The sequence below is a fragment of the Glycine soja genome, chromosome 20 (genome assembly GCF_004193775.1).
Source record: "Glycine soja cultivar W05 chromosome 20, ASM419377v2, whole genome shotgun sequence".
NCBI classification, from domain to species: Eukaryota; Viridiplantae; Streptophyta; class Magnoliopsida; order Fabales; family Fabaceae; genus Glycine; species Glycine soja.
Genome location: NC_041021.1, coordinates 47,170,989 through 47,185,675, shown reverse-complemented (window position 1 = coordinate 47,185,675; position 14,687 = coordinate 47,170,989). Strand labels below are relative to the sequence as shown.

The window sequence follows — 14,687 nt, the reverse complement described above, 5'->3', positions numbered from 1 at the left end:
AAAATTTTCCGTACGAAAATATTTCGTCATTCGTAATGGCGAAATACACCTGTTATCACGTGTATCAGCTGTATCGTCAGTCAACCTGGCGGAACCATGCATGGCTATATCGCCAACACAAATAGTGAGACCACTTGCTATTCTGTCAGTGGCAGTGACGTTTTTACCACGTGTTGCACGCAGGGGCTTCTCGTCAATAATATTGACAGTTTGCATGTATTTTATGTAAAATAACAGATCCATGTTGTATATTGTTTTGAAACAAACCCATTATAAAAAATACTTTCTAAAATGAGTCCCATTAGGACAATTTGCCAAACTTCGCCCAAAGTTATGGACTAACTCAATTCACAAAGGGTTCAATGCTCAATAACACTCAAGCGCAATGTTCCTATGATCCAATTGTAAATAACAAGTTGCACTTGGTTTGGAATAAAATTACCATATCAATATACGAGAACAGGGTAATATTACCTCCAAGAAAACATGGGTCTTGTGCGAAGGAATCAAACCTATCTCAAACTCCTACAAATTTAATCAATGTTACTGGAATGTTGGCATCCCTGTACCTTAAAACTCAGTCAACGTGGCCTCGATTAAAATGATACTAAGTTCAATCAAAGTCATAAATCCTAATACAAGTATAGTACAACAGAAATAATTAGTGAGGTTATTTTCATTTAAAAAAATTAAAATTAATAAAAAAATATAATAAAATAATTCAGAACATGAAAAATTAAATTTAATCATATTTGTAAAGATTACAAACATGCTTTTTCTATAATAAATAAAGTACATAGAATATTATGCATCATAGTTTGCGGTTAATATAAGAACCATTCTATGTCATAATTGTGACAAATATTATAGATAAATATTTTTTTTGAAAAATTATAAATTAATAACTTTAAAATAAAGCAAGCAAGTGAAATTAAAATTAAAGAACAATGGTGGTGGTGGTGATAAACAAATATCACAAGAGTTTTCAAGTTAAGCCTTCACAATCACAAGATTAACAGTTGAAAACTTTAATAATATCACATATTTAAAAATAATATCTTTTACAAAAATTAATTACAAATTTGATCTCTAAATTATTTAAAATATTTTAATTTGGTCTCTAAATATTTAGACACTTTTATTAGGTCTTTTAATTGTTAAAATTACATCAAATAAGTTCATTCCATCCAATTGAGATTGATGAGATTAAATTATAAATTGTGACGGATCATAATTACAAGTAGCGGTGGTTTAAAATCATTACTATATTTAGTATTTTTTTTAAATTAAAAAATATAAAATCTAACATCAGTACCTTATAAATGGACGGATAAATAATCATTTTGATCACTAAATATGTAAATCGGTGATAATTTAGTTTATAAAATAAAAATATATATATTTTAATCTTTAAATGTGAACTTTATATCCTATAAATACCCTTAATGATAAAATGGTCAAACAAAACTAATAACAAAACATAATTATCATACTTTTTATATATTTAAGGATTAAATAAAAAAAATTATTCTCTTAAGGAGTAAATTATCACTAATTTATACATTCAGGCACACAAAAGTAATTTATCCTAAAGGAATTTTTTTCTCTAAAGAGAAAAAAAATATTATATCTTTTATAATTTTTCTGTACCTTATAAAGAAATTTTTAAATATAAAATATATTCAATATTTGTCATAAAAAGTTAGAGCATTAATTAATAGGAGAATATAAGCGGAAAATTTAAAATTATTCAAAAGACTTTTCAGATTGTGACTGTTAGGCGTTTAGCCTTGCTGTCTTTTTTTTTTTTTTTTTTTTTGTGGTTAGCCTTGTTGTCTTGATTTAGGGTTTATCATTGTACACGTACGTATTGTTTCAACGAGCCTATTATCATTGTACACGTACGTACCTCTTATGATTTTTCTACGGGTTGTGGGTAATCATGTTATAAGTTATTATTGATCAAAAGTCTCCTTAGAGTTTCAATTTTTTTTTATCCAATCGTTTATTATAAATTTTTAATAACAAATGGCATATCATCATGGCAAAGATCAAACTTAATTTACAGTTGTTGTACGTGGTCGTTGCAGGTATTATTTTGTTTTTTCGAATGATTGCTGGTAATGATACCAGTTTTAATTTATTGAACAAAAGTCTCCCTAGAAATTATTATTTCTGAGTTTTTTTTTTCCTTCAATATATATATTATTTTTTTAGTGACTATTATATTGGTGTGAATTATATACCAACATTTTTAACTCACCAATACCACCTAAAATGAAATTTTCGCTTTTAACATTATATATTTTTTTTCATTCACAGTATTCAATCTCAATCTCAAAATCATATTTAAGCATCTGATATCTGATATATATATATATATATATATAATTTTTAATAAACTTATCTAATGCTCCCGTCGAATGTTTTAAAAAAATTTATTGATAACATTTCTCTTATATTAATATATGACATATATTGGGGAAACAAAAGGTTAACTGGAGAAAATTGCAGAAAATAAAAACTAATAATTTTAAAATTTAGGAGAGTTATCAAATAAAAAACGATACCTATAAAATTTATATTTTTTTAGTAAGTTTTATCTAGTTAAGTACCTAATAACCAAAACTGGATCTAACCATTATATTATATATAATATGAAACTAATAAATATCAAAATGAAAAAAAATTAAAAGTTTATCAATATCATGCATGTTATTTTCTATTGCTCAATCTTAATTAGAGTTAATTAAGTAAGATTTATTTAGTTTGCATGTATTTTGTTTTTGTTTTATTTTTTCTAATAATCATAAAAGCATTACTTTAAAAATGTCATGAAATAGATTAAAAAAAAAATAGACAACTATCACTTGTGATATAGTCTTTTTTGACAAAAATTAAATTAATAATATTGACATTTAGGGTGATTATTAATTGTGTTTTTGTTCAATTTGGTTAGGTTCCGTAGACATCAATAACAAAACGAATCAAACCGTGCGATTTAACCAAAATCAATCCAATTGTATACAAAAAATTATTTATTGGTTTGATTTGATTTTGGGTTTTTTATGTAGTTTTTTATTTTTATTTTGAATTGGTTTAAATTTGAACGCTTCTAATATATTAATGTTCTTAAAATACCAGTTAACATTTTTCTTATTATAATTAAGGTACATAGAGAAAGATAAAAGAAAAAAAAATAAAACTTTAAATATGTTTCTTAAAAGAGTTTTGATCAATTAAATAATGATATGATTACCAACGCGTATAACAATAATACAATAATAAATACATACTACCGTGTTGTTTTATATTAAGTCTTGGTTTCTTTTAAGGAAGTCTTTCTTTTATTCTTTAAAATCTGATTGATGTATAAAAATTTATAAGAATTAACGTATATTGTTTAATCAATTGAATAGTCATATATTAAGTATGATATGGTATATGTTATTATAATTAAGGTATAGATAGAGGGAAAAAAATATTGAAACGTCAAAATATAATTTCTAAGGAGGCTTACGCGCGGAGTCTTGGTCAATAAGTAATGACATGATTATCAATTAATAGGCTATTAATTACCACTTTATTCACGTTATAAATAGGACACAGAACTTGGGAAAGCTTGCCACAGCAGTAAGCACCAACAAGGCAACAACAAATCCTTTCTTTTGCATCCAAAACCTTCGAGAGATGAGCATAATAATGTCAATGTCTACCAAGTCTCTCCTCCAAAATGCTGAGAATGAGCAAAAGCCACTAACCATGCATGCCCGATGAACAGATTTTGGAGGAAATTTACTCAACCCATGTCGGCAGTGACACAAATGTGGACTCTCTTTTCACCCTTCTTGAGAACACTCTTAGACGTTCAACCCTCATTGTTGACAATTTCGTGCAGTTATATATACAACTCTCTTCTTTCCCTCCACGTACGTTTTTGCTTCATAATTTGCGTACCCTTCAAATATTCATGCACTTACTTCAAATAATTTTTTACAGGGATCCCATGCAAGCTTGGAGCACATAGATGACAAGATCCCCCAATTGGATTCACCACTTTGTCTCCTGAAGCAGATTTCTTTTGAGGTAATGCACAGATCTAACTCAAAGAGAGAAATTAAAAATATACATAATACAACACAAAAAACTGTGCTAGTCAATTAAATTCATCAAAACATATATAACATAGTGAGTTGTGGTGGCAGATGTCATGCAAGTCTCCAAGAGATGAAATTGGTCACAAAACAACACTAGCCATACTTAACAAGCTCTCAAACTATGAGTGGAATGCAAAGGCAGTGCTGACAATGGCGGCTTTTGCACTCGAATATAGCGAGTTTTGGATGCATGCTAGCTCAGTCCCAACAATCCTCTTGCAAAATCTGTGGCTATACTGAAGCGAGTGCCAGTGCTCACAAGGCAAGCAGCACTTCAAAAGCATCGCCAAACCATCGTTGAGGTTAACAATTTGATGATTCAAACTTCAAAGCTACGATTTGATGGAGTAAAAGGCACCGAGCAATGAATGAGATGCTAATTAACTAGAGGATTTGTCTCTGTTATTTCAGAAGCGGCAGAATATTATCACAAGCTTCCAAACCCCCACTGAAATAATGGAGGCGTTTAAGATTCTGAATTTCAACTAGTATGCTCCTCTGTTGGAATTTTAAAGGGATCATTATAAAATATTAATGATCATCATAATCAGAAACACATCACAAACAAATTGGTGAAGCAGACGCAACAGAATCTGAAAACAATCACGAACAATTGATTTAAAGACTTTTCTCAAAATCAAATCTCTTTATTTCTTTTGTGACTTTCATTTTCTTCAGATGAGGATAAGAAAAAACTGTTTTGATTTAATGTCTTGGGTACCAGTGCCTCAGTTTTAAGTTCTCATTATTCCTTAATGAATTAAACTGATTTTCGTTTATTAAGTCCATATTATTTTTGTGTTGATAGTCTAATACACTCATCAAATTAGATAACTTATATTGAGCCCATAAAAATATAAATAACTAATATAAATGATTTAATGTAATATGTAACCCATATTAATTAATTAATTAGAAATTATAAAATTTTTAACACTTCACTCCTCAAATGAATGTATTGTGGTACTACCAAGACTATGTTTATAATTCCTTGATAAATAAATGTTGGAATACAAGTATGAGGTGAATTCTCACATCAAGTAAAAGTGAGAGGTGTCAACATCCTAGAATCCGCTCGTTATTAAAATTATATTTATTTTTAATATTTATTTAAAAATATATGTATATAAACATAATTAATTTTTAAAATATTTAGTAGCATATTAAATATGATTATATTAAAATTGAAAAAGAGGATTAATTATATTTTAATTAAGAAAAGTTGTTTTTAAAAATATTAAGTTTATTTTAATATTATTTTTTTCAAAAAATAGTAATGATAATGTAATATCTAATATATATATATATTTTTTAAAAAAAAATAAGACAAGTTTGGCTATAGTTATTTAATTTGTTTGATATTCATCTGACCCTAAATTCCTAAAGTTAACCCAAAACGTCAATCAAGTTAAAAAGTAATTATTGGATGTCGACAATCATTTGAAAAAGGATAACTCATTTGAATAGAATTTAATAAACTTGATGATAACTATACAGAAATGGCTATCTCTTGTAGTAGCTGTTTGTTTTGTGTCATCATATTCCTGGATGAGTAAGTATTTGTTTCTGATTATTACTTTGTAAAGAAAAATAAGTGTTTTGCGAGAGAATTTGAAAAGGATTATCCTATTGTCTGTGAAATGATGCTTGCAAGTATCAATAATTTCACGCATCTGTAATTTTTAATTTTGTTTCATTTGTTGCTTGGTAGGTTGACATCACTGCTAAAAAAGAAGAACGTGTACTTTGTTTATTTCCTCCCTAGACATCACGGGGGAAGAGATTTCAGTATTCGAAACAGTTTATGATTCAATTAAAACTAGTGAACAGTATAAGATCGTGTGGATTCCCATTGTGGAGGAATGGACCGTTGAGTACGACAACAAATTTGAGGATTTTAAATGCAAGATGCCTTGGTTTGCGGTGCAGCATTCTAGAACCATAGCAAGCCTATATATGGTTGTGGTGTTGAGCCCTCAAGGAAAGGTGCAACACTCAAATGCATTCCATTTGATCCAGGCTCATGGAAAAAGAGCTTTCCCCTTCACATTTGTCAAACAAGAACAAATAAACAATGAGATCTATTGGGTTGGCTCCGAAATAGGCAACATTTACCCCATCATAAACACTTGGGTTAGTAAATTTCACAAAAAAACATTATGTTTATATATATAGATATATAGAAGTGTATACTAATTCAATATTTATGATACTTTATATGAAGCAGATAAATGAGAAAAAGTACATTTTCTTGTACGGAGGCAAGGACAAAGAGTGGGTCTAACAGTTCACCAAGAATGTTAGCATCCTTGCAAGTGATGCCGCTATAACGGAGGCAAATATTTCCATAGAGTGGCTTTGTGTGGAAAAGGAAGACAAAAGCGTGATGAGGCGCTTTTGGGGTGGCATTGAGAGTTTGTTTGTGACTAAGGTTCACAAGGCAGTTGATGCAGTGACTCAAGAAGTGCAAAAGATGCTTTCTTTCAAGAATGAATCTGGATGGGACGGATCTCCTTATTAGCGAAGGGTCATCTGTGGCTGTGTGTGGTCACGGAAAGACCATCTCGGAGACAGTGGAAGGGTTTCAGAATTGGAAAGGAAGTGTGACCAAAAAGGGCTTTGGGTTATCCTTCCAAGGTTACCATCAGAAGATTGTAGACATCACTCACCGTTGCTCATACCTTGAAATTTCTAATAATGTTTCAGGAAAGTTACCTGAGATCTAGACCATCAAATGCCCAGATTGTCCTAGGATAATGGAGATTTTCGTCAGCTATAAATGCTGCCACAATAATACCATTCACTACTATGCGAGAGAGTGTGTGAGAATAAGAGGCTTACCGCTTACCTCAGTAGTTACCTGCTATGCGTATCTTTCAGGACTAGTACTTACTAGCTTCTATAGTAAAATAAAGATCTCTCTCTGTATCAAGAAAAAAAAATGATTTAGTTAATTAAGGTCTATATGTTTTCTATGTAATATATATGGAGCTGTAATATTGAATATTGGTATATTTGATTAAGCTTCTTTATAGACTGTGTTGTGTTGCAATGCTTGAGTACTATACCACAACTTTAAAACTGCACTAGTCCATCCATGGTTCTGACTTTTCTTAACCTTTTTTGCCAAACAAAGTTGTCTTGTTTCCTTTAATTATATTGTTGCACCACACAGCAGCACCTCTCGGTTTACTTTGATAGCTTTCTCTTTGTGGACACATTCATTAGTATCTTACTATAGGGTTGAAATTTCGAGGTTGTTGGCTATTGGGCTTTATGTTGGACTTGTTAATATTTAGTGTCTTTTAGTTAATGAGGTCCAATCTATTAATTAAAATCAGGTAGCACATTTCTTTCTTTTTCGCGTGTACTGTTCACTAATAGTAGAATTTTATGACAAAAATAACAACATAATGAAATAAAATGATTAAGTTTTCTTATTTTATTTGCGTGGTACCATGGATTGCTATTACGCTTTTAGTGTGCTTGAAAATTATGTATAAATTTTGTACATGATGTTTCATAGGTCTCATTTTATTTATTGTGCTTATCATAATTGTATATTTTAATTAATTAAGAGATGAGAATAAATTGATTTTGTTCTTAATCTGATGGAACTCTTTTTTTTTAAAAAAAAAAGAAAAATATGTAATATACGAAGACGAAGTTCGTATCTGTATATTCTGTATTATTCGATTGTTTTCTACTATGATTTTTTATAATAAAAAAACACTTTTAATGTTTTTTTAAAAAAATATCAAAATTTGTATTGAATTATTCCTACGAAATAGTATAGTTATTCATTTTTTTAAATGGGATAAATGTTAGGAACTAGGAAACTTAGACAAGTTATTTTTTCCAAATAATTTCTACGATTTTGTAATAACCACAAGAAAGAAATACGAGATATGACGAATCACATGATGAAAAGAGAAAAAAAAAGTGTTTCAAAAATATTATAAAAATAATAATATGGAATTATAGATAACATGATTTTTTAATAAATGTGTGAGTATCAAACACGGCTTGAATGGAAGTTTAATTTTTTACCATAACGTTGTTGACCGAACACACAATTGCAATTTTGTTTTAATAATATAAAATCGAAAGGTAGTAGGGTGAAATTGCAGGTGAAGCTCTGAAGGTGCCTCGCCGTGAGACTGGTAGTATTGAAGATAAGTCTCAAGTCAACTAATTAAGGTACTAGTCGTACATTAATGGTCAGTTTCAATCAACCATATTCTTAGATAAGCTAAGGTAATTCTTGTCTTGAGTAGGCAAAAGGGGTTGCTATCCTGTCTTGTTAATTTTTGTTCTTTCTATTTTCCTTGAGTCATGACAAGTTAACCGGTAGCTATAGAAGGCAATAATCCTAATCAATGAAAATGGCTTATTTGGCAGTCCTCTGGTTATAGGATTGAATGGTTAATGATAATAGAATGTTGTTAATTAATACGGTAAAATGGTTCAATATTGGTCTGACTGTTGCTTATCGAGCTAGGTTTCTCATATAAAAAAAAAAAAGACGAAAAAATTATCATATTGGGCTAGTCAAAATTTTAATTTATTTGAATCATGTCATTGTTTATTAATAATTTGATATTTTTAAATACTTTTATTGGGTCATTTTTTTAGCAAAAATTAATCAATCAATTATATTAAAAATTAAACTCGAATTAAATTAATAATCTCAAACAAACGCCTTCATTGATTCAATCACCACTCCCATTATAAAAACAATCATACAGCACATAAATTAAAGAACTAAAGCATTGTATTAGTTATTTTTTTAGTATTTTAATACGACTTTAGCTTTAAGATGGTCACCATCTTTTACTGTTTTATTAGAGTTTAACATGTATGCTTTTATAATATAAAACAATTTTCTACTCTCATTTAATCACAAATTATTATTTGAATAATTTTAATATAATTATTTTAAAAATTAACAAATTTATAATACATATTGAATTTTAATTAAATAATTGTATAAATTTTTCTACAATTAAGTGTGTAACATTTTTATCTCATTTTATTTTGAGTAAAATATCATTTTTATCCTTGATTGCATAGAGTATTAACAAATTCATCCCCGAAAAATGATAATTCAAATTTTAGTCTCAGAAAGTGAAAAAAAAAATACGATAAATATATTCATCCGTTAATTTTCATTTGTTACCGTTAATGAAAGAGTTTACGTGACATATTTAAAAACGAATTTGTGAGTGTTCTACACATTCAGAAATAAAAATGACTACACCTATAATTTAATCTTTATTTTTCTCCTTTTTTAATAGTTGCGAGTATAACATTATCATAAGCTCTTAAAAAAAATAGAAAAGTAAACATAATTTAGAACAAACAATAATAAGCAAACATAACATTATAATAATATTTATTATTATGTTTGTTCTAACTTATACTTACTTTCTTATTTTTTTAAGTGTTTATTATAATTTTATGCTTGTAACCATAAAAAAAATAGTAGATAAAAATTAAATTATATGTTGGATAAATAATCATTTTTATCTGTGTAAACGTGTAGAGTGTTGACAAATTCATCCCTTTTCACATTTATTAGAAATAAAAAATAGTTATGTAGTCTTTTATTTTTATGAATTTATGAGGATATACCTGTTTCAAAATGCCACTTGACTCTGTAAATTGATGAATCGAGCCGGGAGTGACCTTTTCGTAGGTTCAGTGATGCCTTCTGTTTGTTTGGAGAGCATTCTAATATCGATCATACTAGGTTTACTACCACAGATTTTCTATACTATTTCGCACAATGAATCAAAAATTAAGAATTTTATTTCCAATTAAAGTTTGAGGCTCAGTCTACAGTTACTTTGTCAGGGAACATCCCAAACAGTGAGTTATACTTTTTATGTTGTTGCAAAATATGACAAAAATATATACTCGCATACTGCATCTTCATATTCCAATTTTCTTATAATATATCCCATATAATTAATTATTTTCAAATACTGCGTATTCCTATCATTTTTTTTTATAGAGAGAGCAAACTGTTGCTTTAGGTAAACCACCAAATCACAATCAACCCCAAACCCACAAACTTGAATGATCATGAACTTCGACCCAGTCTATATCTAACTCGTAGAGCACATTCTGACATATGAAAAATATCCTAAGACTATATGTAAGGATTTATCCATGTGATATCAAAGTCTTTGAAGATTTAATGGGCACGTCCTGAATTAATCGGAGCATCAAAACTAACAAATATAAGAAAGAATTGAAAAACTAAAGAAAAAGGATCGAAGGTTTTTCCTGTGTATTAAAGAGAAGGAAAAACATCCTCAAACGTTATTATAACTTGAAATGCATAACAACGCGGGTTGAACTATGAAATTTATTTCATTAAAAACGGAAATTATTTCAATTTAAAAAATGATAACTTAGAAGTCTAAAATTTTCAAATTAATTTTTAAATGATTTTATATGATAATCAATAAGTAATTTTAATCTTTTGAAATATTCAATCAAAATATTCAACACAAACATGTCACCATTTATTATTATTATTATTATTATTATTATTATCATTATTATTATTATTATTATTATCATTATTTATTTAGATAAAAGGATCATGAATTCATGCCATATCCATCATAGGTCCAGTTATTTAAATATCACTGATCTAAATCAAAATTTTCAATTTAAACGGTGATAATAACTAAATAAAAAAATCCTACAATCAAGGAAAAATTATACGGTTTACCATAAAAGAATTTTAAAAAAATAACGTTTAATTAAATGTGAAATTAAAATCATTAATGAATAGTTAAAAAACAAATATTAAAAGTTAAAAACATTAATGAATAATAAAAACACTAACCCAAAATCCAACCAAGTCAAAACTAGTATGATTTAAAGATAAAAACATGAATTTAAAATAATTAATAAAAAAATTAATTATAGATTATATTTAATAAATAGTATAATTAATATATAGACAAGTTAATGGTTAGCACTCTTCTTAATTCTTATAAATAGCGTAGCATATAACCAGTAAATAGCACCACCCCTAAAATAGTTGAGAGAAATCGATTTGTGTCGATAGAAATGGTTGCCATTGTCACCCTCAAAGCGCTGACCGCTATATTTCTCGTCATTGCAATTAGAGGTAATTTTGTTTTGGTGCTAAGGATCAAAATTAACAATTTATATAATATTTTGCATTTGTATTAATTTTTTCATTTCCATTACTCTAATTTTTCAAAAACCACTCCTAATATCTCTATGCAAAACTTGATCTCATTGTTTAGAAATTAGTTTGTAATGATATATATTGAATTGTTGTAGTGGATGGGCAATGCACTCTGAGCAATCTTGAAGTGCACCAATACGATACAGGAAGACCCTATCAGGGTACAAGTTTGTTTGCTGTGACCATCATCAATAGATGCACTCCACTGTGCGATCAAAGCAATGTGAAGTTAAACTGCACTGGATTTAAGACCGTGAAACCCATAGACCCTTCAATTTTGAATGTCTCTGGTGATGTTTGTATTGTCAAGAATGGCCAACCTATCACTATCGATGATCCTGTGATCTTCCACTATGCTTATGACTACTCATTCAATCTGAACCCAATTTCATCTGACATCCATTGTCATTAATCTGCTCACTATGTATACTCTAAACAGTAAATAAAAGAGGCACAGTTTTGCAAACCCCCATTTTATTCTATGATTTAATCTAGAAATAATGTTAGTTAGTATTTTTGTTCTATTTAAAAGCTAAGGCATGCTCACTTATATATGCTTGAGCAAGAAATATATTTATAGTATAATAGGGATAACTCTTAAAATAACATTTTTTTTATACAACTAGAAATCATTTTTAAGTAAAAAGTCAAATATGTACTACTTTTTTTTAAATAAATATGTACTACTTAAATTAATCATTTATCAGTATACGTGTACGTGCGTTCCAATATAGTGAAGGGTTCCAATATCGCGTACACAAACTACATTCATAGGGGATGATCGACAAAAGGTACACAATTGTGTGCCATTAAAAAAGCAACTATTAATATTTGAATTCATGCAGCAACGATGGTGTATTTTTGTTTTGGATTTTGGTATTTCTCGTGCTATTTATAATCCATTTGAAAAACAAGATTGATAATTTAACATACCTTTTTCAAGAAAAAAAAACTTGGCTGCAAATGATGTTTAATGAAATTGGGAAAAAGCTTAGTATGCTGCTACGTGCACAACATAACTGGTGGGAACAGAAAAAAGAAATTAGGAATCAGGGTGAAGAAAATTTTTAAATTATTTTTTGAAGAAATAAGTGAGTTTTTAATCCATAATAAAAAGTGTTGATTGCTAACTTGCTCCTTTGTAAAAATTAGTGGAAGTAAATTAACAATCCCCTTTATAATTATGAACTATTGTTAATTTTACAAGATTGTTTTTTTATTATTAATTCATAAAAATAAGTAAGAAATAATAGGCATAAAGTAAAAAGCAGTAAAAAAAGAGAGACATAAAGTAAAAAATACACATTGTTTATATTAAACAAAAATTATATCATATCTTATGAATAATTTATTTGTAATTATGTACATATTTGATTATTTTTTCATAATCTTTCTATTTATATTTATATTTAGTAATTTTTTAAATTATATTTTGTACTTATAAATAAGTTAATCCTATTGAAAATTATATATATAATTATCATTTTTTTAAAATGTTTGTGTTCTCTTCTTGTTCTGTCCTTTTTCCTTTGAGTTATATTTTACTTGACATGTTATTAGCGCGATTGTCTTTCTTTCACACTTCATTGACAATTGATATTCTAATTTGCAAGAAAAAGTCATATAAAGAAACCAATGGGAGAAAATTATTCTTTTAAATTCATATTTTAAGGTCAAATTTTTTCTCTCTCGAATTTTGTTATTCATATTATTATGTATTTAGTCAAATATTTGTGTTCTATTTACATAGTTGTGAATTTTAACACTTGAAAGTCTTGAAAACCTATCATAGAAGGAAATTTTTAAAATATTTTCTCACTTGAAGTGAAAAAATAATGCATAAGTGAAAATAAAAGAATATTTTTTCTCATTCGAAGTGAGAAAATAATATCATAATGGTTGAAACTTATGAATTTTATTATAATTCAATCATGCAAAGAGAAAGTCTTATTTTTTGAGTTCACATTTCAAACTAAAGATTCTTCCGGTCTCCCTAATCATATTACTCATAATTATGATGTATATAATTATATTGTTCATGTAAACATGAAATTTATGTAGGTGTAATATGCCTTGAAGGTAATATCAAATAAAGAAATTCGAAAAAAATTACTTTTGTAAAAGGTCTCAAAGACCTTATATTTGCAATTCTTTATGTTAATTTTTTATGATATTTTTTTCTTATTTATATTAACAAGTGTTATCATTGCGGGTAAATATATCCATGTTATATTAATGTTCTTAGAATCTGGTCATGGAACTGGTGAAAATATTGGTTCAAGGTTTAATTCAGTTGAGACCGAACCGGTTTTAATAAAATTTTAAAAATATTTTGATATAATATTTTAGTAATATTGAACAAAAAAATAACATAATATGCATAAATTGATGACAATAATAAAAAGTAAACTTTGCTTATAAGTGTCATTATTTTTTTAACACCAAAACGACATCATTTTGAAGATTTTATTAAAAAAAATAATTTTAAGCAAAACCGATTAACCCACCATTCCAAGGATACATTGATTTTTAAGAAGATTAGATCACGTGTATCCAATATTTTAAATCATTGGTTGATTGATATTGTGTGAAAAAAAAATATCTATTTTTACAAAATGTGCTCTTATAATAACAATATCAAGAAAAAAATAACTCAAAAAACATTTAGAGAGTATATTTTTTGTATACCCATGAAAAAACAAAGTATGACTTAGAAACTAAGACATTAATGTTAAATTTATACTATATGCTTATTATTACAATTAAAAAACATACAATTGTAAAATAGAAATTTACGAAACAAAAGTGAGTTTGCTCTTTGGTATTAACCAGTTGGGGTCAACCCATATATGTATGATTTCTCATATAGTATATATTCTCAAAGAAAGTTGATAATTAAACATTCCCAAGAAAAAAATGGAAATAATTCTATTTCATTTTTTAATGAGAAACATGCACTACGTAAATTAACCTTGCATTACAGTTAACAATATTTCTTTTAACATCATTTCAGTTCTAAAAACTAGGAAAAGAGAGGCACTCCTTTATAAATTTTTTAAATAATAAATAAATAAAAGTTAAATACAACTAAAAAAAATGACAATAAAAAAAACTAACAATATGAAAGTAATAAGAAGTTAATTTAAGTTAGAAGAAAAATTTAAAATTTAAGAAATAGTTTAAAAATAAAATTACTCAATGAAATGTGTATATCAAATGGAATAATTTTCAGTATTAACATCATTTCAGTTATAAAAATAAAGTATTAATCATTTCAGTTAAGAAAAAAAATATTA

General features: G+C 27.5%; 1 protein-coding gene and 1 pseudogene across 1 annotated transcript; both read left to right on the top strand.

The window, feature by feature from the left end:
* Positions 1–3,690: 3,690 nt before the first annotated feature.
* LOC114402177 lies at positions 3,691–7,456 on the top strand (annotated as a pseudogene).
* Positions 7,457–11,204: 3,748 nt separating this feature from the next.
* Positions 11,205–11,868, top strand: LOC114401678 (protein TAPETUM DETERMINANT 1-like). Its single transcript, XM_028364253.1, has 2 exons — positions 11,205–11,307; positions 11,487–11,868. Exons 1-2 carry the CDS (start codon positions 11,247–11,249, stop codon positions 11,801–11,803), a joined length of 378 nt encoding a protein of 125 aa, XP_028220054.1. The 5' UTR covers positions 11,205–11,246; the 3' UTR covers positions 11,804–11,868.
* The last annotated feature ends 2,819 nt before the right edge of the window (positions 11,869–14,687 follow it).